This window comes from Oncorhynchus kisutch, linkage group LG2, assembly GCF_002021735.2.
Source record: "Oncorhynchus kisutch isolate 150728-3 linkage group LG2, Okis_V2, whole genome shotgun sequence".
In the NCBI taxonomy this organism is placed as follows: Eukaryota; Metazoa; Chordata; class Actinopteri; order Salmoniformes; family Salmonidae; genus Oncorhynchus; species Oncorhynchus kisutch.
Window position 1 is genome coordinate 47,456,736 of NC_034175.2, and position 25,852 is coordinate 47,482,587.

The 25,852-nt window shown below is 42.6% G+C and overlaps 1 protein-coding gene across 1 annotated transcript in view; it reads left to right on the forward strand.

The window, feature by feature from the left end:
• Positions 1-25,852, forward strand: part of lypd6b (LY6/PLAUR domain containing 6B) — a 51,458-nt gene that overhangs the window by 17,274 nt on the left and 8,332 nt on the right. Inside the window, exons 2-3 of the mRNA XM_020499244.2 lie at positions 20,876-21,016; positions 21,164-21,262. Of these exons, the coding sequence (XP_020354833.1) occupies positions 20,893-21,016; positions 21,164-21,262 (223 nt within the window). The 5' untranslated portion in view covers positions 20,876-20,892. The remainder of the gene's footprint in view (positions 1-20,875; positions 21,017-21,163; positions 21,263-25,852) is intronic.

The following is a 25,852-nucleotide window of genomic DNA, read 5'->3' on the forward strand; positions in this document are numbered from 1 at the left end:
AAACATAGTAAACTCCATCCACCTGGATTGGTTTAGGTCCTGTATTATAACTTCAAAGCCCTCAGAGAAAGCTGTGTAGATGAGATCTTGTCTAACATAATCTGATTTAGAGAGAAAAAGTGAAAAAGGAGAGATGAAGTTAACGTTTTTCCTAAAGGCATTTTGACCGACCACAGACGTAATATACATTTCTGAGCAGCCTTTGAGGATAGATGTTTGTTTTGCTTCCAGCTATTCTCTAGATAGGTCCTTTGTCACACTTCACTGGCTTTGTTTACTATAATCCCCTGTCTTCAAGTCATTACTGAAATGGCACCAGTCATGTGAACCAACATGGTTTCACCTTCTGAGTGCAGACTCATCTGACTGTTAAACTTTATAGTACAAGCAACTGGCAAATGAGGAAAATACAGATTTTTTTGTTTGTTAGAACAGTGATTTCTATAATGATCAGGTATTCTTCATTACATTTTCTGACTTGCTTTTAAAGGCACCCAATCCCTCTGCAAGTTGGTCCTCACACAGTCATTTTCCAAAGCGTTCAGCCCAGGCTATATAGCCCTACCAAAGGAGGTCAACCTCCAGTCTAGACATGCTAGACCATCCACAGCAGGAGAGACCTCTCGATGGCCTTCTCGAAGCTCTGGTGTTGATCAGAGGGTTGTCGACAGCCTGAGTGGTTTACAACCAGTGTGTCTGCCTGGGCTCTGACTGCCTGATATTGTCAAACAAGAGGGAGAATGACCCATGCACACAAAAGAGCAGTAAAACCTGAAGAAAAGGCCCCTTGGGTTTTATAGGGCCTTAGGCCTGAGGGGTTTGTGACAGAGAACTGACCAGCCCCTTAGTCACTTCCTGTGTTGGATCTACATAGTAAAGCGTGTGCGTGGGAGAGGACGAGAACAAAGAACAAAGATGGGGAGATGTTTAAACCACACTCCAAAGGAAGCGGGAACTTGGTTTTGTTTAGAGCAGACAGTGACCGAACCTACTTGTTTGGAGAACAGTGGGGGTACTTTTCTCACCACTTCTCCTCTTCTTTTTATGTAACAGAAGACAGACACTCTGATTGAAGATTTTATCAGGATATCGCAGGTAGTTCTGTTCGTATGCTCTTCGTTGATGTTCCTCACTCTTCTTCTCATCTCTGTTTTCCTCCTGTGCATTCTGCAACATGTTTGTACTTGTTTGTGATTGTATCCTAGCTGTTATAGCTATTGCATTATTGGAATGCCTTCCACTTAAGTGAAACAGCAAAACAAAACATGCACAGAGACAGTGAGTGAGAGCACATTTTTCCTGAGCCCTCTGAAGTATAATATGACCTCCAGTGGGAGTTTTATTGAAGATGAGTCCTGTGGCATCCCTTTGAGTCGTCGCAACAGGCTCAGTGGGCCCTGGTGCGCTCCAGCCACACACACAGTAACCCGAGCCCCTCTCTCTACTTACTAATGGGGGCTTCTAATAGCCAGCGCATTCCTGTGGGCAGCACTTCTTAGTGATGGTTTCTCTCTGTGCACGATGGCTTCTCGTGCCAGTAGGATGCTGAGGGAAGTTCTCTTTCTGCCTGCCATGCGGGCCTGATGCAGCCAGCACCACTCAACCACTCAGGGCTGTTTGCTCACCTGCCCACGGTGAGGTCAACATGGCCAGCTGTTTCTGTGTGGCTGAGATTGTGGGAATGGCTCATAGAACACCCTGCTTTACACACAATACTCCCCCCAATGTTGTAATCCAATCAAATCGTATTTGTCACATGCGCCGAATACAACGGGTGCAGACCTTCCAGTGAAATGCTTACTTACAAGCCCTTAACCAACAATGCAGTTATAAGAAAATAGCTATAAAAAAAGTAAATTATTAAAGAGAAGCAGTAAATAACAATAGCAGGGTTATATACAGGGGCTACTGGTACAGAGTCAATGTGTCAATGTGCGGGGGCACCGGTGTCGAGGTCATTGAGGTAATTATGTACTGATGTGGTGTACTCCTCAATGCCAACGGAAGAATCCCGGAACATATTCCTGTCTGTGCTAGCAAAACAGTTCAGTAGTTTAGCATCTGCTTCATCTGACCACTTTTTTATAGACCGAGTCAATGGTGCTTTCTGCTTGAATTTGTTTCTTGTAAGCAGGAATCAGGAGGATAGAGTTATGGTCATATTTACAAAATGGAGGGCGAGGGAGAGCTTTGTACACATCTCTGTGTGGAGTAAAGGTGGTCTAGAATTGTTTTCCCTCTGGTTGCACATTTAACATGCTGATATAAATGAGGTAAAACTGAATGCAGGCATTAAAGTGCCCGGCCACTAGGAGCGCCACCTCTGGATGAGCATTTTCCTGTTTGCTTATGTTGGGATACAGCTCATTGAGTGCTGTTTTAGTGCCAGCCTCAGTCTGTGGTGGTATGTAGACAGCTACTAAAAATACAGATAAACTCTCTAGGTCGATAGTGTGGTCTACAGCTTATCATGAGATACTCTACCTCAGGCGAGCAAAATCTTGAGATTTCCTTCGATATTGTGCACCAGCTTTTGTTTACAAATATGCATAGGCCCCCGCCCCGTGTCTTACTAGAGGCTGTTGTTCTATCCTGCCGATGGAGTGTATAACCCGCCAACTGTATGTTCTTAATGTTGTTGTTCATCCACAACTCAGTGAAACATAAGATATTACAGTTTTTTATGTCCCGTTGGTAGGATATACTTGCTTTCACTTCGTCCCATTTATTTTCCAGCGATTGAACGTTAGGAAGGCAAGGGCAAATTATGCACTCGTCGCCTGATCCTCACAAGGCATTCAGATCTCTTTCCGCGAAATCTACGTTTCCTTTTCCAGCGAGTCATAGGGATCTGGGCCTGGTTGGGCATCTGTAGTATATCTCCTGCATCTGACTTATTGAAGAACTCCTTGTCCAATTTGAGGTAAGTAATCCCAGTTCTGATGTCCAGAAGCTCTATTCGGTCATAAGAGACAGTACCAGCAACATTATGTACAAAACAAGTTATGAGCAACGCGAAAAAACAAACAAAATAGCATGGTTGGTTAAGAGCCGATAAGACGGCAGCCATCCCCTCCGGCACCATCTTGTACGTTTTAGATTGTGTTCAGAATAACTGAGGCAATAGCGATGCATGCCAAAAACAAAAGACAAAACTTTCCATGATTCAGCAGCTTGTTACACCACAGGGCATCCTTGCCCCACCAACATCCTACCCTATAACACCTCCAAAATCCATGACTTTCTCCCTTTCTCCTTCCCCACAATCAACTGCAGCTAAAAAATAGGGACTCTCATTGTATTCCATGTCCACTCAGGTACCCACAACCCTCAAGGAGTCACTGAGTATTGTCATACAACAAGCCATGCTGACACTAGTGACGGGTGTGTCCACTTACATACAGTCCCTCTCATGAAGCGACTCGCCCTCTTTCTACTTCTCTACCTTTAACAACATTGCCTACTGTAGAGTCCAATACCCGGCTGCCAAAAAACAAGGCTATAAATCTGTCATTTGTATTGGCCCAGGGCTTTCCAAACTGGTAGAGTGTAACAGTATACAGACAATGGCTGAAACATTTCAGTTTAAAGCTGTCAGAAGAATATTTTTTACTCACTCTTTCTCTCTCTGTTTTTCTTTTGGTGTCACCTTGATGTAGATGGTCTGAAGAGAATTTCACCGCACCACAAACCTCTTGTTCGTCTCTCCTTAACTGATACAGACACCATAAACAGTCATTACCCTATCAGTTCATCCAACCACAGGTAGCTTCATGATTGATCAAATAAACCAGAAGACAAATATGATCAGTTGATTAACTTCCACAGTTTTATGAAAGTCAAATTAAAGCAGACACTAAATTCTAAGAGGTCATGCACTATTATATTGAGTCTTCAGTCATGTGTATTGTGAAAATATCTGCATATCTTATTAAAATCGAGTCTTACTGGTCTATTAAGTGTCTTAAAAGGTCTAATGCAGCCGTTTTGATCTCAATATCAAATAATTTCTGGGCAACAATAAGGTACCTTACTGTGTCTGTTTTCAATAAAAATTGTAAAAAATAAATAAATAAATAGCCTCTTACAAGGATCGGTGTCCCGCTAGCGGGACAACTTCCGGTGAAACTGGAGGGCGCGCAATTCAAATAAATATTCAGAAATATTGTGGATTATAAACATTTAGGTACATATAAGTGTCTTATATCGGCTAAAAGCTTAAATTCTTGTTAATCTAACTGTGCTGTCCGATTTACAGTAGCTATTACAGCGAAAATATGCCATGCGATTGTTTGAAGGCGGCGCCCCACATCAAAATATTTTTCCACCGGCACAGGTTTCATACATTCACATATAACGATTAAATATTCACTTACTTTTTGAAAATCTTCCTCTGATTTGTCATCAAAAGGTTGCCAGCTATAACATGTAGTGCCGTTTTGTTAGATAAAATCCTTCTTTATATCCCAAAAAGTCAGTTTAGTTGGCGCCATCGATTTCAGTAATCCACTCATTCAACTTGTAGAGAAAGGAATCTGAAAATCTACCCCTCAACTTTGTTTCAACAAATCAAAATATGTTTATATTTACTCCTCAGATACCCTAAAATGTAATCAAACTATAATATTTATTTCGGAAAGAAGTATGTTCAATAGGAAACTGATTTTAGCAGGTGCGTAATTTCTTCATGGAGCGCGCAAACGCAAAATTTCCAAGACTGTGTCCTTCTACTGAAACTATTATTTCAGATTTTTTTTAAGTTACAAGCCTGAAACCTTGAACATAGACTGCTGACACCCTGTGGAAGCCATAGGAATATGACATTTCACAATATGACCTTTCTCTTGCATTTCTAAGAGGATGGTCTCTCAAAAAAAAAAACTTCAGGTTGGTTTTTCTTTGGATTTTCTCCTACCATATCTATGGTGTTATATTCTCCTACATTATTTTAACATTTATACAAACTTCAAAGTGTTTCCTTTCCAATGGTACCAATTATATGCATATCCTGGCTTCAGGGCCTGAGCAACAGGCTGTTTACTTTTGGCATGTCATTCAGACAGGAAATGGGGAAAAAAGGAGGCTATCCCTAAGAGTTAAAGAGCAATTTCTCAAGCTAAAATGTAGCTAGGAATGTGTGGGAGTGGTTTAAGTGTGGAGGGAAAACAGAAAAGTAGCTGTTATTGGCAGAGAGGTTTGGAACTGTCTTTCTTATTGGTCTATCAACTAATTTACCTAATTGTGAGGTCCCCGTGCAAGGCCCAAACTCTCTCCCACTGAAACAGTAAAAAGGTTTTATCATCATTTTTACCATTTCACAGTATTATTCCAACTCCATAGTGTGGAAATATATACTGAACAAAAATATAAACGCAACATGTAAAGTGTTGGTCACATGTTTCATGGGCTGAAGTTAAAGATCCCGAAAACGGACCAAAAGCTTATTTCTCTAACATTTGGTTGACATCCACCTGACAGGTGTGGCATATCAAGAAGCTGATACCCTTTGTCATTGCCAACAAAGGGTATATAACAAAGTATTGAGATAAACATTTGTTATTGACCAAATACTTATTTTCCACCATAATTTGCAAATAAATTCATAAAAAATCCTACAATGTGATTTTCTGGATTATTTTTTCTCATTTTGTCTGTCATAGTTGAAGTGTACCTATGATGAAAATTACAGGCCTCGCTCATCTTTTTAAGTGGGAGAACTTGCACAATTGGTGGCTGACGAAATACTTTTTTACCCCACTGTAACTGTTCCATCACCACACTCCAAACAGAGGGCTCGCAATTTTAACAAATTACTGCAATTTTTCAATCAAGCAACACGTCAACAAAAAAAATTCCCTCGTTATTGAATTTTCATGACAAATTGGACGAAATCGTCACTAAATGTCATTATTGCCGCAGCAAAATCAAACATTTTGGCTTGCAACTATCACAGAAAAATTCTGAAATCCTAGATGGACTGCCAAGTGGTAAATGTTTTATCTGTCGGGTTTAGATTTTAAGAATCAGTTTCTTGCTAAGGGTTCCTTCCTAGTGGTATACAATACACTGCCAGGTCTGTGCCAAGTGGTGTGAAGATGTCTCTCTACCGCCAGTATCCCTTCTCGCGCAACCTCTCATTTTAGGCTTCTGCTTGATGTCAAACTGTGGAGGCCACCATGACTTAAAAGTAAACCAAGCACCATTTGTTTAAAACCTGCAGGCATAACCTGGAGGTAATGGTATTTATGGGGTGACAGGTATGGTTATTTACATTGAAGTGTCTTTTTTAGTCTGTAAGAACCAATAAAACAGAAATACAGGAGGTAGTCTGCCAACTCAACAGTTTCACGCAATAAATAGAAGAATCCTTTATGGTGGCATCATATGTTTACTACTGGAACATTTTAACAAGTAAGTCAGGTATCAAAGAGACCTCAACTCTCTTTCAAATGTTTTCTTCAAACTTTTCGACATTTATAGGGGGTGAAATACCATGAGGTTTTTGTCTTGTTGTTAGGGAAATGTCTCGTTATTTAAAGTAATGCCCCAGCATAGATGGTTTGTACAAAGGTCTTCTGATTCAGAGGGGTTGGGTTAAATGCGGGAGACACATTTCAGTTGAATGCGTTCAGTTGTACAACTAACTAGGTATCCCCCTCTCCCTTTCTTTAGAAGATGCTCCAAACTTCCCTGACGTGAGGCTTTTTAACACCACTGTGTGTTGTGATGTCTCCCCTGAATTTAGTGTGTCAGTCTTGAGAGTTTGGCAATAATAGGAGTTGTTAGTAGGTGAAGGATTTGAGCATTTCCTCATCAGATTACACTTACAGTACACTATCAACCATTTAAATGACGTATAAGAGCCGTTGCAGTTTGGAAATATTGTCTATGATTTGTATGACTTTAATTGAATGGTCATATAATTTAATTGAATGGTCGTTTCTCTGTTAAAACAGCCATAAGTGGTCACGGTAGGAAAGATATGTTAGCCATGAGGTCGGAAAATGTACAAATATATGCATACAGTGCATTCGGAAAGTATTCAAACCCCTTCCCCTTTCCATATTTTGTTACTTTAGAGCATTTTTTCTAAAATAGATTAAAAATATATATGTATATCCTCATCAATCTACACACAATATCCTATCATGGCTTAGCGAAAACAGGTTTTAGTTTTTGCAAATGTGTTAAAAATAAAAAAGTATTATTTACATAAGTATTCAGACCCTTCGCTATGAGACTCGGAATTGAGCTCAAGTGCATCCTGTTTCCATTGATCAAATCAAATGTATTTATAAAGCCCTTCTTATGTCAGCTGATGTCACAAAGTGCTGTACAGAAACCCAGCATAAAACCCCAAACAGCAAGCAATGCAAGTGTAGAAGCACGGTGGCTAGGAAAAACTCCCAAGAAAGGCCAGAACATAGGAAGAAACCTAAAGAGGAACCAGGCTATAAGTGGTGGCCAGTCCTCTTCTGGCAGTGCCGGGTGGAGATTATAACAGAACATGGCCAAGATGTTCAAATGTTCATTCTCTGGTCTCATGAAACCAAGATTGAACTCTTTGGCCTGAATGCCAAGCGTCACGTCTGGAGGAAACCTGGCACCATCCCTTCGGTGAAGCATGGTGGTGGCAGCATCATGCTGTGCGAATGTTTTTCAGAGGCAGACTGGGAGACTAGTCAGGATCGAGGGAAAGATGAATGGAGCAAAGTACAGAGAGATCCTTGATGAAAACCTACTCCAGAGCACTCAGGACCTCAGACTGGGGTGAAGGTTCATCTTCCAACAGGACAATGACCTGAAGCACACAGCCAAGACAACGCAGGAGTGGCTTCGGGACCAGTCTCTGAATGTCCTTGAGTGGCCCGGACTTGAACGATCGAACATCTCTGGATGTTCGATCGGGATACTCCCCATCCAACCTAACAGCGCTTGAGGGAATCTGTAGAGATGAATGGGAGAAACTCCCCAAATACTGGTGTGCCAAACTTGTTGCGTCATACCCAAGAAGACTCGAGGCTGTAATCGCTGCCAAAAGTGTAAAGAGTAAAGGGTCTGAATACTTATGTAAATTTGATATTTCAGTTTTTTATTTACCAATAAATTCAAAAAAACTGTTTTTGCTTTGTAATTATGGGGTATTGTGTGTAGTAGATTGATGAGGGGGAAAAAGCAATTTAATCCATTTTAGAATAAGGCTGTAACGTAACAAAATGTGGGAAAAGTCAAGGGGTCTGAATGCACGGTATGTTCTAGATCAACATTCAACATGCTGTATACATTTAGTGTGACTGCAGCCCTTCACTTTGGAATTCACTCGAAAGCCATCTGCCTTAAATACTAAATTAGCTTCTCATAGTATATAACCCACATGGAGAACTGTGGCGGTTTGCACTCACAGGGGGACATTGTGTGGACGCAAATCCCAGGACATAAAAAATTAAAAAAAATGCTGTTATGCAGTGTTTTTCTCCCTACATGCTGTGGATGTGTACTGTGTTGTTATCAGAGCCCGGTGCCTGGTTAGTTAGCTGAACGGAGCAGCCTGGTTAGTTAGCTGAACGGAGCAGGCTGGTTAGTTAGCTGAACGGAGCAGCCTGGTTAGTTAGCTGAACGGAGCAGCCTGGTGAGTTAGCTGAGCGGAGCAGCCTGGTGAGTTAGCTGAACGGAGCAGCCTGGTGAGTTAGCTGAACGGAGCAGCCTGGTGAGTTAGCTGAACGGAGCAGCCTGGTGAGTTAGCTGAACGGAGCAGTCTGGTGAGTTAGCTGAACGGAGCAGCCTGGTGAGTTAGCTGAACGGAGCAGCCTGGTGAGTTAGCTGAACGGAGCAGCCTGGTGAGTTAGCTGAACGGAGCAGCCTGGTGAGTTAGCTGAACGGAGCAGCCTGGTGAGTTAGCTGAACGGAGCAGCCTGGTGAGTTAGCTGAACGGAGCAGCCTGGTGAGTTAGCTGAACGGAGCAGCCTGGTGAGTTAGCTGAACGGAGCAGCCGGGTGAGTTAGCTGAACGGAGCAGCCTGGTGGGTTAGCTGAACGGAGCAGCCTGGTGAGTTAGCTGAACGGAGCAGCCTGGTGAGTTAGCTGAACGGAGCAGCCTGGTGAGTTAGCTGAACGGAGCAGCCTGGTGAGTTAGCTGAACGGAGCAGCCTGGTGAGTTAGCTGAACGGAGCAGCCTGGTGAGTTAGCTGAACGGAACACCAGTCAGCTGCACTGCTTCTGGAATGGAATGTGTTTTCCAGACATAGCTGAGCTTAACCGGAACTCAGAACTCTGAAAGTAGTTAAGTCCTCTTAAAAATGTCTGCACCCCTGCAGAGACTGCGCTTGGAAGTGATTGTGCCCCTTCCCGACTCCTTTCCTTCCTCGTCATGGGAACTACACTGTTCCCAGTGACCTCCAAGGGGAAAACCTACTGATTTCCTAAAGGAAGCGAGGAAGACCAAAATAGGGTTCAAGGAAGGTGAGGTTGTTTTGTAGTTTGTACTAAAACCAGAGATAGCCTAGTCATTTCGAAAGAGCACAAACTCGGTCTTATCGTATTGTGTTTCAACTCAGTGTTTGATAAGGGAGTGTGCTGCAGGGGAATATACCTATGCTAAGATGTTTGGAGACGGACCTCAATAAATTGGTTGTTGCCTCCAGAGACCTAGCTGTTCATGTGACTTAAATCAATACTAGAGTGTGACTCGGTAACAGGTACAGATATGCACTAATATGTTCTCTGGCTAATATGTAACCTGTTCCCAGGCTACCAACTGGCTTTGTGAAGGAGGAAATTACTTGTGTCATAATATGATAGGCCAGTAATCCCTCTCTCCCAGGCACATGTTTAATATAGGCTGCCTTTTTTAGCTGCTTAATGGACACACCCACTAGATAAGAGGTATTTTGGAGTACTCCCCTCCCCCAACTGGTGTGTGTGTGTTTTGATGTGAATGCTAATGAGGGGCTTGGACAGGAGACTGGCTGACACTCTCCTGACAGATTGTGACTGTTTCCATCACTACCCCCAACTGTCATCCAATCAAGTTGCTGCGGTGTCAGGAAGTTAGGGGTCACTGACCCTTCATGAACCCTGGGTTAAGGCGGCAGTGGCAGGGAAGGAAATTACTTATAGTAAACCAGGGATCCATCTAGTCAGTCACCCTCACCTGAAAGGATCTGTTCAACAGGGCTTTTACTGATCTCTGTTGATACATACATGTGGATTAGATTTCACTTCATTTGAACTTTAGGAGGTAAGCCTTACTGTTCACATTTGACTTACAATGCCATTTTGGTAGGAAAACCCACATTCACAGATGCTATTATTACCACATTGTATAGTGAACTGTTTGTTTTCAACACCATTACACATTATATTTCTTATCAGTCAGTGGGCTTGGTTAGGCAATAGCCTTCTAAAGAAATGTGATTAAATGTAGATGATTTTTCTTGTTTATGGGAATGCTACTTTAACTAGCTCATCGTATAACAAAAAATGGCTAAAAACACAAACCATCTTCAGAAATGTCAGTGTAGTTTGAATCTGTCTCTATGCTAATCTGCAATAAACTTCCAGTGTGTTGTAACATGGTAATTGTGGTTGGCCAGGATGGGGAAATGGGTCTGATCTGAAACCTCAGAATATAATGTTTTTGCATCATTACTTGACAAATACTACAATATGGACTATCAGCATTTTCTAATGCTGGCAGTCCACCCGCTTGTGACACCCGCTTGTGATTTTGAAATGCCAAAATGTGTGTTTGCTCCACTCCCTCTCAGCATTGCTCCTGTGAGAGAGAATTCCTGGGACTGAGGACAGTTGGAGATGAGAGAGAGCCTAAATATAGCGACTCGCAAGGCACAACAAGTACATGCATATTCCAGCAAATACCTTGGCCACAGGGTCACTTGACCTGTAAACCTCTTGCATGCTATGAAGTCCAACTCCTCCAAATTTCACAGAGGTACAAAAAGGGTATTTACTCAAAAGCTCTGCTCTGCCCTTACCAAGACCTGTGGAGTATGACTCTTGAGAGATTGATGGTTCTGTTTTTCTGGGTTTGTTCAGAGATGGTTTGTTTTGTAAAGTGAGATAAGAGGGGTGTTTGTGTTCAGGTATTGATTTAGCTGTATGTCAATGCCAGAGTGTGATTTATGTCTCCACAGAGGCAGATAATCTCAGGTTAACACAGGTTAGTGTTGATTTAGTGCTGACATAGTAAAAAAAAAAAAATGCTATTTGCTAATGATTTTGAGTATAAGATGTTTTCAGATTTAAAAAGATCTCCACACCATCAATCAACAACACAATATTAATTATGTCACTGGGAAGGGATTGTAATGTTCATGAATTGTTTATCTGTCTGTGCAACACAAAATCCTGTAACATTGTAGAATGTTATGTTAGAATGTTAATTCCACCTGGTTATTTACTGAACCTATTAGATATTTGAATCATGTGCCTTCGGGGTTCTGCCTGCACCCAACTGCCTGCAGAAACGTCTGGGCCCAAAATACTTGCCTTCTTGATCTAAGATGACAAATTGAAGGCATTTGAATTTAATGATCTAAGAATCACAATTATCTGCTGTTAGACTTTCTCTCTGGGATGTTTCACATGTGACACATGGCTTTTGTTCAGCTGAAGCTGCTTTCTGTTCAGACCACCGGTCTTCTGTTTTTGCCTGTTTTTGCCATTTAAAATGACCAAGTTTCAAGTTTTAATGTCACATGCACAAGTACATTGAAATGCCTTTCTTGCAAGCTCTAAACCTAACAATGCAGTAATAAATAACAATATATACTGATCAAAAATATAAATGCAGCCTCCCGGGTGGCGCAGTGGTCTGACTCTGGGTTCGAGCCCAGGCTCTGTCACAGCCGGCCGGGACCGGGAGGCCCATGGGACGGCGCACAATTGGCAAAGTGTCGTCTGGGTTAGGGCAGGGATATCCTTGTCTCATCGCCCACTAGCGACTCCTGTGGCGGGCCGGGTGCAGTGCACACTGACCAGGTTGCTTGGTGTACGGTGTTTCCTCCGACACATTGGTGCGGCTGGCTTCTGGGTTGGATGCACGCTGTGTTAAGAAGCAGTGCGGCTTGGTTGGGTTGTGTTTCGGAGGACTCATGGCTCTCGACCTTCGCTTCTCCCGAGTCCATGCGGGAGTTGTAGCGATGAGACAAGACATTAACGACTAACAATTGGATACCGTGAAATTGGGGAGTAAAGGGGGGTAAAAAAAAAGATATGCAACATTAAACAATTATACTTGTAAGGGTTCTCGTCCTCCTCTTCTGAGGAGGAGTAGCGAGAAGGATCGGAGGACCAATGCACAGCGTGGTAAGTGTCCATAATGTTTTTTAATAAAGACAATAGAACACTCGAACAAAACAACAAACCATGACGTGAATATACAAAACCGAAAACAGTACCGTGTGGACCAAACACTCACACGGAAAACAAACACCCACAACTCAAAAGTGAAACCAGGCTACCTAAGTATGATTCTCAATCAGGGACAACGATTGACAGCTGCCTCTGATTGAGAACCATACTAGGTTGAACACAGAAATCCCAAATTATAGAAAAACAAACATAGACAACCCACCCAACTCACGCCCTGACCATACTAAAACAAAAGACAAAACAAAGGAACTAAGGTCAGAACGTGACAATACTGAGTTACAAATCATGTAAGCTTTTTAGAGCTTTTTATGTCTCTATTTTGGTTTGGTCAGGGTGTGATTTGGGTGGGCATTCTATGTTCTTTTTTCTATGTTTTTGTATTTCTTTGTTTTGGCAGGGTATGGTTGTCTATCGTTTTCTCTGATTGGGAACCATATTAAGGTAGCTTTTTCCCCACATGGTTTTTGTGGGTAGTTAATTTCTGTTTAGTGTTTGCACCTTACAAGACTGTTTTGGTTATTCTCTTGTTTATTTTTGTTATAGTGTTCAGTTTTAATAAAACAAGCATGAACACTTACCACTCTGTGCTTTGGTCCGATGATTCCTCTTCTTCAGACGACAAATACTGTTACAATTAGACCCTAATCTACGGATTTCACATGACTGGGAAGGGGTGCAGCCATGGCTCCCACTGGGGAGCCAGGCCCAGCCAATCAGAATGAGTTTTCCCCCACTAAAGGGCTTTGTTACAGACAGAAATACTCCTCAGTTTCATCAGCTGTAACTGTTCTCAGACGATCTCGCATTTGAAGAAGCCAGAAGGGAAGGTCCTGGGCTGGCGTGGTTACACATGGTCTGCGGTTGCGAGGCCGGTTAACGTACTGCCAAATTCTCTAAAACAACGTTGGAAGCGGCTTATGGTAGAGAAATGAATATTAAATTATCTGGCAACAGCTCTGGTGGACATTCCTTGACACATCTGTGGTATTGTGTTGTGTGACAACTGCACATTTTAGAGTGGCCCTTTATTGTCCCCAGCAGAAGGTGCACCTGTGAAGAGAAATACGTTTTTATGTGAGTATGGAACATTTCTGGGATAATTTATTTCAGCTCATGAATCATGGGACCGACACTACATGTTGCGTTTATATTTTTGTTCAGTGTATTTAGTTAGCTATTTAGCAGTCTTGTGGTTTGCGGAGAGAAGCTGCTCAGGAGTCTGTTGGTGTCAGACTTGATGCACCGGTACTGCTTGCCGTGCAGAAGCAGAGAGGACAGTCTATGGCTTGGGTGACTAACGATTTCCCTTGCCTTCCTTTCACACCTCCTGATATAGAGGTCCTAGATGGCAGGGAACTTGGCCCCAGTGATGTACTGGGTTGCTTGCACCACCCTCTGTAGCGCGATGTGATCGAGGGTGTTGCTATTGCCATACCAAGCAGTGATGCAGTCAGTCAAGATGCTCACAATTGCACACATATTTAACTTTTTGAGGATTTGAGGGCCCATGCCAAACCTTTTCAACCTCCTGAGGGTCGAAGAGGCGCTGTTGCACCTTCTTCAAGTCTATGCGCGTGTGTGGACCATTTTAAGTCCTCAGGGGTTTGGACTCCCAGGAACTTGAGACTCTCGACCTGCTCCACTGCAGCCACTTCTATGTGGATGGCGGAATGCTGCCCCCCCCCCCCCCCCTCCCCCCCACTCCCTGTCCTGGGATAAATAACAGCATGAGGTTAAATGATATGCCATGTCTAAATCTGCCATCTCTATGGACCACGCTTATTCTATGCTGCCTTGATGATCAATCATCAATGCTCAGGGTGGGGACAGAAAGCGCATCTCAGTATGGAGCGCAGTTAACAGTGCATGTATCATCTCATCATGGTAACTTTTTTTCTTGTGAAAGGTAGAAAAATCTGCTGTAGCATAGCCTATATTACAGTAATATAAGGATTTAATGTATGTCTAATTTACACATCTCCATCTGGCTTTCAGGAGTCAACTTATTTTTTCATTGTAAAGAATTTTTTTTTTTTCAATTGCAGCTGCAGAGTTTTAAAACAGCCTATCACTTGATTATCGTTGCTTTAAATCAGTATGCATGCGAGCACTCTCACAGTCTATCTATAAGGGCACAGGATGCAGACACGGGAGGCAGATGGTTCAAGTCTCTGATATTTATTAGTATCCAAGGGGCAGGCAAGAGAATGATCGTGGACAGGCAAAAAATCATAACAAGGTCAGAGTCCGGTCAGTATGGTCAGGCAGGCGGGTTCGGAGTCAAGGCAGGCAAGTGTCAACACCGGGAGGACTAGCAAAAAACAGAGAAAAGGAAAAAGCAGGCGCACGGAGTAACACGCTGCTTGACTTGACAAAACAAGACGAACTGACACAGACAGACAGACAGACAGAAAACACAGGTGTAAATACCCAGGGGATAATGGGGAAGATGGGTGACACCTGGAGGGGGTGGAGACAAGCACAGGTGAAACAGATCTGGGTGTGACACTTTCTCTCTCCATCAATTCCATTCAAATTGCATCCAAAGTAGATGGGCCTAATCCTGTTTAAGATTGATATATATATAGATGTCCTAACCTACCTCTTTCAAGTAATACATGAAATGCGTTATTAGCCTTATATTTAGCTAATGAAGGATGGGTTATGCATAAGCTTCTAACTTATAGCCTCTTGTGCAATATGCATCTGCGCTCCGCTGGCATGTCTCCTTAAAAAACGCCCCATAGCTCTTCCTGTCCTAGGAAAAGCTAGGAAAGCTTTTTTAAGCATTTCTTATACTAATACACTATTCAAAGAGGGATGAAAGCTTTTGTTTTCTGAATGTTAAGTACAGCAGCCAATAGAACACAGGGAGTTTGAAAGAAGAGAAGAGGTCCATGTAAATAGTCCGGGTGGCCATCTGTTTAATTGTTCAGCAGTCTTATGGCTTGGGGGTAGAAGCTGTTAAGGAGCCTTTTGGTCTTAGACTTGGCTCTCCAGTAGAAGGCCCTTTTTGGGCCTTCCTTTGACACTGCCTAGTATGTACGTCCTGGATGGCAGGAAGCTTGGCCCCAGTGATGTACTGGGCCGTACACGCTACCCCCTGTAGCCCCTTACGATCAGAAGCCAAGCAGTTGCCATACCAGGCTGATGCAACCGGTCAGGATGCTCTCGATGGTGCAGCTGTAGAACCTTTTGAGAATCTGGGGATCCATGCCAAATCTTTCCAGTCTCCAGGGGGGGCAAAAAGTGTTGGTGTCACGGCTGTCTTGGTGTGTTTGGATGATAATCATTTGTTGGTGAAGTGGAGGAAATTGAAACTCAGTCAATGTTTATGGGTGCCTGTTCGACCCACCTTTTCCTGTAGTCCACACTGCCAGGTCTCTGACCTCCCCCCTATAGGCTGTCTCATCGTTGTTGGTAATCAGGCCTACCACTGTTGTTTCGTCAGCAAACTTAATGATGGTGTTAGAGTCGTGTTTGGCCATGCAGTCGTAGGTGAACAGGGAGTACAGGAGGGGACAAATCACGCACCCTCGAGGGGCCCCAGTGTTGAGGATCAGTGTGGAAAATGTGTTGTTGCCTACCTTTACCACCTGGGGGCAGCCCGTCAGGTAGTCCAGGATCCAGTTGCTGAGGGAGGTGTTTAGTCCCAGGGTCCTTAGTTTAGTGATGAGCTTTGTGGGCACTATGGTGTTGAACGCTGAGCTGTAGTCAATGAACACATAGGTGTGCCTTTTGTCCCAGTGGGAAAGGGCAGTGTGGAGTGCGATTGAGATTGCATCATCTGTGGATCTGTTGAGTTTGGAGTGGGCCTAGGGCAGGTATTCCCAAACTGGGGTACGCGCAATGCCGCCGGGGGTACTTCAAATAAAAATGTGATTCACATTTTCAAACAGTAAATTTATATTTTCCAAGCGGACTATACATTTTTTTTTTCTACCTGAGTAGTTTTTTTTCTACCTGAGTAGCCTTGATTCACTGCCAAAAATAAAATTAAACAATCTAGTGTACAGCGAAATAACAACACAATGTCAAATACAGGTATCCTAGTCAAATAATTAACATACAATCACATTAAACGTTACTCTCTCGCGGGAATTCCACTAACGGTCCGTATGTAGCCAAACATAGTTGCTGCTCATGTTGGTATTTGTACTGATGGTGCAAAAGCCATGACATGGAGACATAGTGGAGTGGTAACTCAGGTGCAAGCAGTTGCTCCCAACGTCACTTGGGCACACTGCACCGTCCACCGAGAGGCTCTTGATGCCAAGGGAATGCCTGACAGCTTGAAAAACATTTTGGACATGACAGTGAAAATGGTTAACTTTGTTTAAGCAAGACCCCTGAACTCTCATGTATTTTCTTCACTATACAATGATATGGACAGTGACCATGTAACGCTCATTTAAAATGATTATCAAGGGGCAAAGTATTGACATGTTTTTTTAAATTGAGAGATGAGCTTAAAGTTTTCTTTACTGACCATAATTTTCACTTGTCTGGCCGCTTGCACGATGACAAGTTTTTCACACGACTGGGTGATGTTATTTCTCACCTGCATGATCTGAATCTAGGATTAATAGGGACTCTACGCAACTATATTCAGTGTGCGGGACAAAATTGAGGCTATGATTAAGAAGTTGGAGCTCTTCTCTATCTGCATTAACAAGGACAACACACAGGTTTTTCCATCATTGTATGTTTTTTGGTGTGCAAATGAACTCAAAGGAAGCTTACGGACAATGTCAAATGTGATATAGCAAAGCACCTGAGTGCGCAATTTTTTCTTTATTTAACTAGTCAAGTCAGTTAAGAACAAATTCTTATTTTCAATGACAGCATATGAACAGTGGGTTAACTGTCTTGTTCAGGGGCAGAACAACAGATTTTTACCTTGTCAGCTCAGGGATTCGATCTTGCAACCTTTCGGTTACTAGTCCAACGCTAAAACCACTAGGCTACCCTGCCGCCCCAAATCAGGTACTTTCCTGAAACGGATGACACAAACAACTGGATTCGTTATACCTTCATGCCCTGCCTCCAGTCCATTTACTGATATCTTCACAAGAGAGCCTCATCAAAATTGCAACAAGCGGTTCTGTAAAAATGTAATTTAATCAGAAGCCACTGCCAGATTTCTGGATAGGGCAGCGCTCAGAGTTTCTTGCCTTGGCAAATCGCGCTGTTAAGACACTGATTCCCTTTGCAACCACATACCTATGTGATAGGGGATTCTCGGCCCTCATTAGCATGAAAACTAAATACAGGCACAGACTGTGTATGGAAATGTATTTAAATCAAATCAAATCAAATTTATTTATATAGCCCTTCGTACATCAGCTGATATCTCAAAGTGCTGTACAGAAACCCAGCCTAAAACCCCAAACAGCAAGCAATGCAGGTGTAGAAGCACGGTGGCTAGGAAAAACTCCCTAGAAAGGCCAAAACCTAGGAAGAAACCTAGAGAGGAACCAGGCTATGTGGGGTGGCCAGTCCTCTTCTGGCTGTGCCGGGTGGAGATTATAACAGAACATTGCCAAGATGTTCAAATGTTCATAAATTACCAGCATGGTCCAATAATAATAAGGCAGAACAGTTGAAACTGGAGCAGCAGCACGGCCAGGTGGACTGGGGACAGCAAGGAGTCATCATGTCAGGTAGTCCTGAGGCATGGTCCTAGGGCTCAGGTCCTCCGAGAGAGAGAAAGAAAGAGAGAATTAGAGAGAGCACACTTAAATGCACACAGGACACCGAATAGGACAGGAGAAGTACTCCAGATATAACAAACTGACCCTAGCCCCACGACACATAAACTACTGCAGCATATATACTGGAGGCTGAGAAAGGAGGGGTCAGGAGACACTGTGGCCCCATCCGAGGACACCCTGGACAGGGCCAAACAGGAAGGATATAACCCCACCCACTTTGCCAAAGCACAGCCCCCACACCACTAGAGGGATATCTTCAACCACCAACTTACCATCCTGAAACAAGGCTGAGTATAGCCCACAAAGATCTCTGCCACGGCACAACCCAAGGGGGGGGGGCCAACCCAGACAGGATGATCACATCAGTGACTCAACCCACTCAGGTGACGCACCCCTCCCAGGGACGGTATGAGAGAGCCCCAGTAAGCCAGTGACTCAGCCCCTGTAATAGGGTTAGAGGCAGAGAATCCCAGTGGAAAGAGGGGAACCGGCCAGGCAGAGACAGCAAGGGCGGTTCGTTGCTCCAGAGCCTTTCCGTTCACCTTCACACTCCTGGGCCAGACTACACTCAATCATATGACCCACTGAAGAGTTGATTCTTCAGTAAAGACTTAAAGGTTGAGACCGAGTTTGCGTCTCTGACATGGGTAGGCAGACCGTTCCATAAAAATTGAGCTCTATAGGAGAAAGCCCTGCCTCCAGCTGTTTGCTTAGAAATTCTAGGGACAATTAGGAGGCCTGCGTCTTGTGACCGTAGCGTACGTGTAGGTATGTACGGCAGGACCAAATCAGAGAGATAGGTAGGAGCAAGCCCATGTAATGCTTTGTAGGTTAGCAGTAAAACCTTGAAATCAGCCTTTGCTTTGACAGGAAGCCAGTGTAGGGAGGCTAGCACTGGAGTAATATGATCAAATTTTTTTGTTCTAGTCAGGATTCTAGCAGCCGTATTTAGCACTAACTGAAATGTATTTAGTGCTTTATCCGGGTAGCCGGAAAGTAGAGCATTGCAGTAGTCTAACCTAGAAGTAACAAAAGCATGGATACATTTTTCTGCATAATTTTTGGACAGAAAGTTTCAGATTTTTGCAATGTTACGTAGATGGAAAAAAGCTGTCCTTGAAATGGTCTTGATATGTTCTTCAAAAGAGAGATCAGGGTCCAGAGTAACGCCGAGGTCCTTCACAGTTTTATTTGAGACGACTGTACAACCATTAAGATTAATTGTCAGATTCAACAGAAGATCTCTTTGTTTCTTGGGACCTAGAACAAGCATCTCTGTTTTGTCCGAGTTTAAAAGTAGAAAGTTTGCAGCCATCCACTTCCATATTTCTGAAACACATGCTTCTAGCGAGGGCAATTTTGGGGCTTCACCATGTTTCATTGAAATGTACAGCTGTGTGTCATCCGCATAGCAGTGAAAGTTAACATTATGTTTTCGAATGACATCCCCAAGAGGTAAAATATATAGTGAAAACAATAGTGGTCCTAAAACGGAACCTTGAGGAACACTGAAATTTACAGTTGATTTGTCAGAGGACAAACCATTCACAGAGACAAACTGATATCTTTCCGACAAGTAAGATCTAAACCAGTTCAAGACAACTGGGAACTCTGGAAAAAACGGGTCCGACTGGTAAAATATGTTTTGAACGTTTATCCTATTCGGAATTGCAAGTCCGGAACTCGGGCCTCTTTTTAGAGCTCCGACCTGAAGATCACTGATGTCATCATGATTTGACCTTGTTTTTTCTGAATTCCCAGTTGTCTTTAAAGCACCATAAATCCAGAGAATGCCCGACTTTGATGACAAAGTTTGTTGACAAAATTTGCCCACGAAGGACCGGCTGCTTGTTTATTGCCTCGTGCAGTTCGTTAATTGCCAGCTTGTCATTTTTCTTGTCCTAAGGTGGAATGTATACAACAGTCACAATAACAGATGAAAACTCCCTTGGGAGGTAGAAGGGTCGGCATTTGACCATCAGGTATTACAAGACGGGTGAACAATGGGTCGACACTTCCAACACGCTAGAATCAGCAAACCAGTTGTTGTTGAAGAGGCAAGAAATGATAGCAAATACATTTCGTAAAAGTAGATGACGGAATAATCACAAAATAGCAAAGTGGGGTCGGAGCTTGCAAAACGGCGACAATGCAGTATGGCTACATTCATGATGCTTGATAATAATAATTTGTGATATAAACAACAATTAACAATAATGTTCGGCTTATCAAAAGCTCTCCAAAGACCAGCCGTCGATCGCTCTTTCCTCTTCTCATAAGTGGATACTATCCATTGCCTGCTCAAAAATCAGCTTTAGACAGGGAAGGATCAGTCTCTTTAGCCCCTCTATGGACTCCTCTGGACCCCAGTGAGCCAGTTTGCTCTCTCAGCCGTGACTCTCTGATTACCCCGCCCCATCTGAACAAGGGTCAGAAGTCAAGGTTCAAAGATCTGATAGAGACCAGAACTATTCAGCAGCTCTCTGAGGTCCTCCCCCTCAGCTCAGAGGCTTGCCCCCTCAGGATCAGGTAAACGTGGTTAGGGCAGGGCATGGAGTGACTCAATTCCATGATAATCCAAATTCTCAATGTCCCAGAGAGGGCCAACCTGTTCCTTCTTCTCATTCTCAATATCCACTTTAATTTATTATTATTTTCCTCATCTTCTCCTTTCCCATTCACCTGGTTCTATGTTACATGAGCTTGCAAAGGCTAAAATGATACTTGATTATATGTCCATTCCTGATTATTTCTGTTGCTGTGGTTCAGGTTGCTGATAGACTGTGATGATGTCATTCTCCATGGCCCTGCACCTCACCGTTGTTATCCAACTCCTGGCGCTGGTGGCCATATATGACCAGGTTACAGCTGATCGCATCAACTTCTACAACGTCAAACCACCTGTGGAAGGTACGTTCTGCTTACTCGTTGAAATGATGTCATGTCTTCAACAATGTTGTGAACTTTTTATACCTGAATCCATCATGACAAAAGTTTGAACAGAAGCAATGTCAGCGAAAACATAGATTCACACACAGTGTGGGAATGTCTTCACAGCCACTCCATTCCCTAAGAGCTTCAAGTGCTTCACCTGCGAGCAAGCTGCAGACAACTACAACTGTAACCGCTGGGCTGAGGACAAGTGGTGTCCACAGAGTGAGTAGTACCCTCTGTTGTTTCACACAGATACAGTCAGATATTAGTGTTTCTCATTGGCATGACTGATAGGGTTAACCAGTACTTAATAATCATTGTTATTATGGTTGTTACACTGTTATAATACCTTATGATTATGCTGTTATAGCCAGTGCTTGAAAGAGGTGCAGGAGCAGTCATTTTTCACAGAAATTCCCAAATGACATTATGCTATAGAAACCTTTGATTATTCACTGTTAAGGGTTCATACACATTTTGATTTCATGACTTCCATGACTTCTCCGTGACATTTAACTAAATTTACCAATGACCAATAATTGGTGGCATCTCTATGTAGCAGAGTTTCTGTTAGCCGGGGAAAAAAAGAAAAGCCGATTAAATAAAATCGGCTCCGGCCAATTGTCCAGGAGAAGAAAAACAATTGAATTGGCACGTAGGTATATTTGTTGTTTCTTATTTATCACATGCACAGCATACAGATACAGAGCCTTTTTGTGGAAAATCTGTCAGACAGAACTTTTATAAACCCAATCATTGCGTAACAATTCTAAATGCAATCCTGTGTTAAAAATAGATTTTGGGCCACGATTAAAAATAGCAAGTATTTTTATTTCTCAACTGGTAATTCATGCGCGCTTGAAGGCAGGCTTCATCAGACCGTCACACATCTTTGCAATGAGCTGGAGGCAGTATCCATTTTGAAAACATAAAGTTACTTAATTGTTTGAATCCTGAACATTTTACTACATACATTTTACCTTGTTTCAAAGTAGCCTAGGCAAAATCGGACCATATTCGTAGAGGGAATTATTTTATACATGCCATGAAACCAGTAGCCTATTTCTCTCATGTTTTATTGGTTTTCAACTTTCTTTCATTGTCCGGTAGCCAAATGAACATTCGAGCCTTGTGCGCACTGCTGGACTAATAATGTTAAGAAATAATAGTTTAGCAACATTTTAAGCTAAATGTTCTGATCTGTTGCATCAGGTACAGTTGAAGTCGGAAGATTACATACACTTAGGTTGTAGTCATTAAAACTCGTTTTTCAACCACTCCACAAATTTCTTGTTAACAAACTATAGTTTTGGCAAGTTGGTTAGGACATCTATTTTTTGCATGACACAAGTCATTTTTCAAACAATTGTTTACAGACAGATTATTTAACTTATAATTCACTTTATCACAATTCCAGTGGGTCAGAAGTTTACATACACTAAGTTGACTGTGCCTTCAAACAACATGGAAAATTCCAGAAAATTATGTCATGGCTTTAGAAGCTTCTGATAGTCTAATTGACATAATTTGAGTCAATTGGAGGTGTGGATGTATTTCAAGGTCTACCTTCAAACTCAGTGCCTCTTTGCTTGACATCATGGGAAAATCAAAAGAAATCAGCCAAAACCTCATAAAACAAAAATTGACCTCCACAAGTCTGGTTCATCCTTGGGAGCAATTTCCAAACGCCTGAAGGTACCACGTTCATCTGTACAAACAATAGTACGCAAGCATAAACACCATGGGACCACACAGCCATCATAGCGCTCTAGAAGGAGACTCGTTCTGTCTCCTAGAGATGAACGTACTTTGGTGCGAAAAGTGCAAATCAATCCCAGAACAACAGCGAAGTGCCCTGTGAAGATGCTGGAAGAAACAAGGAACAAAAGTTTCTATATCCACAGTAAAACGAGTCCTATATCGTCATAACCTGAAAGGCCGCTCAGCAAGGAAGAAGCCACTGCTCCAAAACCGCCGTAAAAAAGCCAGACTACGGTTTGCAACTGCACATGGGGACAAAGATTGTACTTTTTGGAGAAATGTCCTCTGGTCTGATGAAACAAAAATAGAACTGTTTGGCCATAATGACCATCGTTACGTTTGGAGGAAAAAGGGGGAGGCTTGCAAGCTGAAGAACACCATCCCAACTGTGAAGCACCGGGGTGGCAACATCATGTTGTGGGGGTGCTTTGCTGCAGGAGGGGCTGGTGCACTTCACGAAATAGATGGCATCATGAGGTAGGAAAATGATGTGGATATATTGAAGCAACATCTCAAGGCATCAGTTACATCTTGGTTGCAAATGGGTCTTCCAAATGGACAATGACTCCAAGCATACTTCCAAAGTTGTGGCAAAATGGCATAAAGACAAAAAAAGTTAAGGTATTGGAGTGGCCATCACAAAGCCTTGACCTCAATCTATAGAAAATGTGTGTGCATAACTGAAAAGGCGTGTGAGAGCAAGGAGGCCTACAAACCTGCCTCAGCTACACCAGCTCTGTCAGCAGGAATGTGCCAAAATTCACGCAACTTATTGTGGGAAGCTTGTGGAAAGCTACCCGAAACAATTTAAAGGCAATGCTACCAAATACTAATTGAGTGTACAGTCATGGCCAAAACTTTTGAGAATGACACACATACTAATTTTCACAAAGTCTGCTGCCTCAGTTTGTATGATGGCAATTTGTATATACTCCAGAATGTTATGAAGAGTGATCAGATGAATTGCAATTAATTGCAAAGTCCCTCTTTGCCATGTAAATTAACTGAATCCCCAAGAAACATTTCCACTGCAATTTAGCCCTGCCACAAAAGGACCAGCTGACATCATGTCAGTGATTCCCTTGTTAACACAGGTGTGAGTGTTGACGAGGACAAGGCTGGAGATCACTCTGTAATGCTGATTGAGTTTGAATAACAGACTGGAAGCTTCAAAAAGAGGGTGGTGCTTGGAATCATTGTTCTTCCTCTGTCAATCATGGTTACCTGCAAGGAAACACGTGCCGTCATCATTGCTTTGCACAAAAAGGGCTTCACAGGCAAGGATTATTGCTGCCAGTAAGATTGCACCTAAATCAACCATTTATCGGATCATCAAGAACTTCAAGGAGAGCGGTTAAATTGTTGTGAAGAAGGCTTCAAGGCGCCCTAGAAAGTCCAGCAAGCGCCAGGACCAAGTTGATTCAGCTGCGGGATCGGGGCACTACAAGTACAGAGCTTGCTCAGGAATGGCAGCAGGCAAGTGTGAGTGCATCTGCACGCACAGTGAGGCAGAGACTTTTGGAGGATGGCCTGGTGTCAAGAAGGGCAGCAAAGAAGCCACTTCTCTCCAGGAAAAACATCAGGGACAGACTGATATTCTGCAAAAGGTACAGGGTGTGGACCGCTGAGGACTGGGGTAAAGTAATTTTCTCTGATGAATCCCTTTTCCGATTGTTTGGGGCATCAGGAAAAAAGCTTGTCCGGAGAAGACAATGTGAGCGCTACCATCAGTCCTGTGTCATGCCAACAGTAAAGCATCCTGAGACCATTCATGTGTGGGTTTGCTTTTCAGCCAAGGGACTGGGCTCATTCACAATTTTACCTAAGAACACAGCCATGAATAAAGAATGGTACCAACACATCCTCCGAGAGCAACTTCTACCAATCATCCAGGAACAGTTTGGTGACGAACAATGCCTTTTCCAGCATGATGGAGCACCTTGCCATAAGGAAAAAGTGATAACTAAGTGGCTCGGGGAACAAAACATCGATTTTGGGTCCATGGCCAGGAAACTCCCCAGACCTTAATCCCATTGAGAACTTGTGGTCAATCCTCAAGAGGCAGGTGAACAAACGAAAACCCACAAATTCTGACATACCTCAAGCATTGATTACGCAAGAATGGGCTGCCATCAGTCAGGATGTGGCCCAGAAGTTAATTGACAGCATGCCAGGACGGAGTCTTGAAAAAGAAGGGTCAACACTGCAAATATTGACTCTTTGCATCAACTTCATGTATTGTCAATAAAAGCCTTTAACACTTATGAAATGCTTGTAATTATACTTCAGTATTCCATAGTAACATCAGACAAAAATATCTAAAGACACTGAGGCAGCAGACTTTGTGAAAATTAATATTTGTGTCATTCTCAAAACTTTTGGCCAAGACTGTATGTAAACTTCTGACCCACTGGGAATGTGATGAAATAAATAAAAGCTGAAATAAATCATTCTCTCTACCATTTTTCCGACATTTCACATTCTTAAAATAAAGTGGTGATCCTAACTGACCTAAAATAGGGAATGTCAGGAATTGTGAAAAACTGAGTTTAAATGTATGTAAACTTCCAACTTCAACTGTACATTTTTATGTAGCCTAGGCCTACTGGTTGTATAAATTTGGGATTTATCGTCCCACAACTGTCCCAGAGTCTGTTTGGGCTATTTATTATAGTAGATTGACAGCCTATTCCTGTCTAAACAGAAATACATTTTAAAAAATAGGCTACTAAAGCATGATTTGGCCACATAGAATCATTAGCTTCCCATAACTGTAAAAATAAAATAAAAAATTGCAGATTGTTTTAAAATTGCAAATGTGCAATTTCGGCAGCGCTCGCTGCAAATACCAAATAGATGATTTTTGAGTTCAGGCTGTCAGTGAAAGTAGAGAGCCCAGCCAGGTATATCACAATATTTAAAAATTCATCCTGGGAAGACATAGTTTGGAAAGCAAATGGCTATTGCTGTAAAGAGAGATCTGTCTTTTAGTTATCTAAAGTCTCAACTAAAGTCTCAACTAGGCTATTAAGTTATCTTATTGGCACTAGC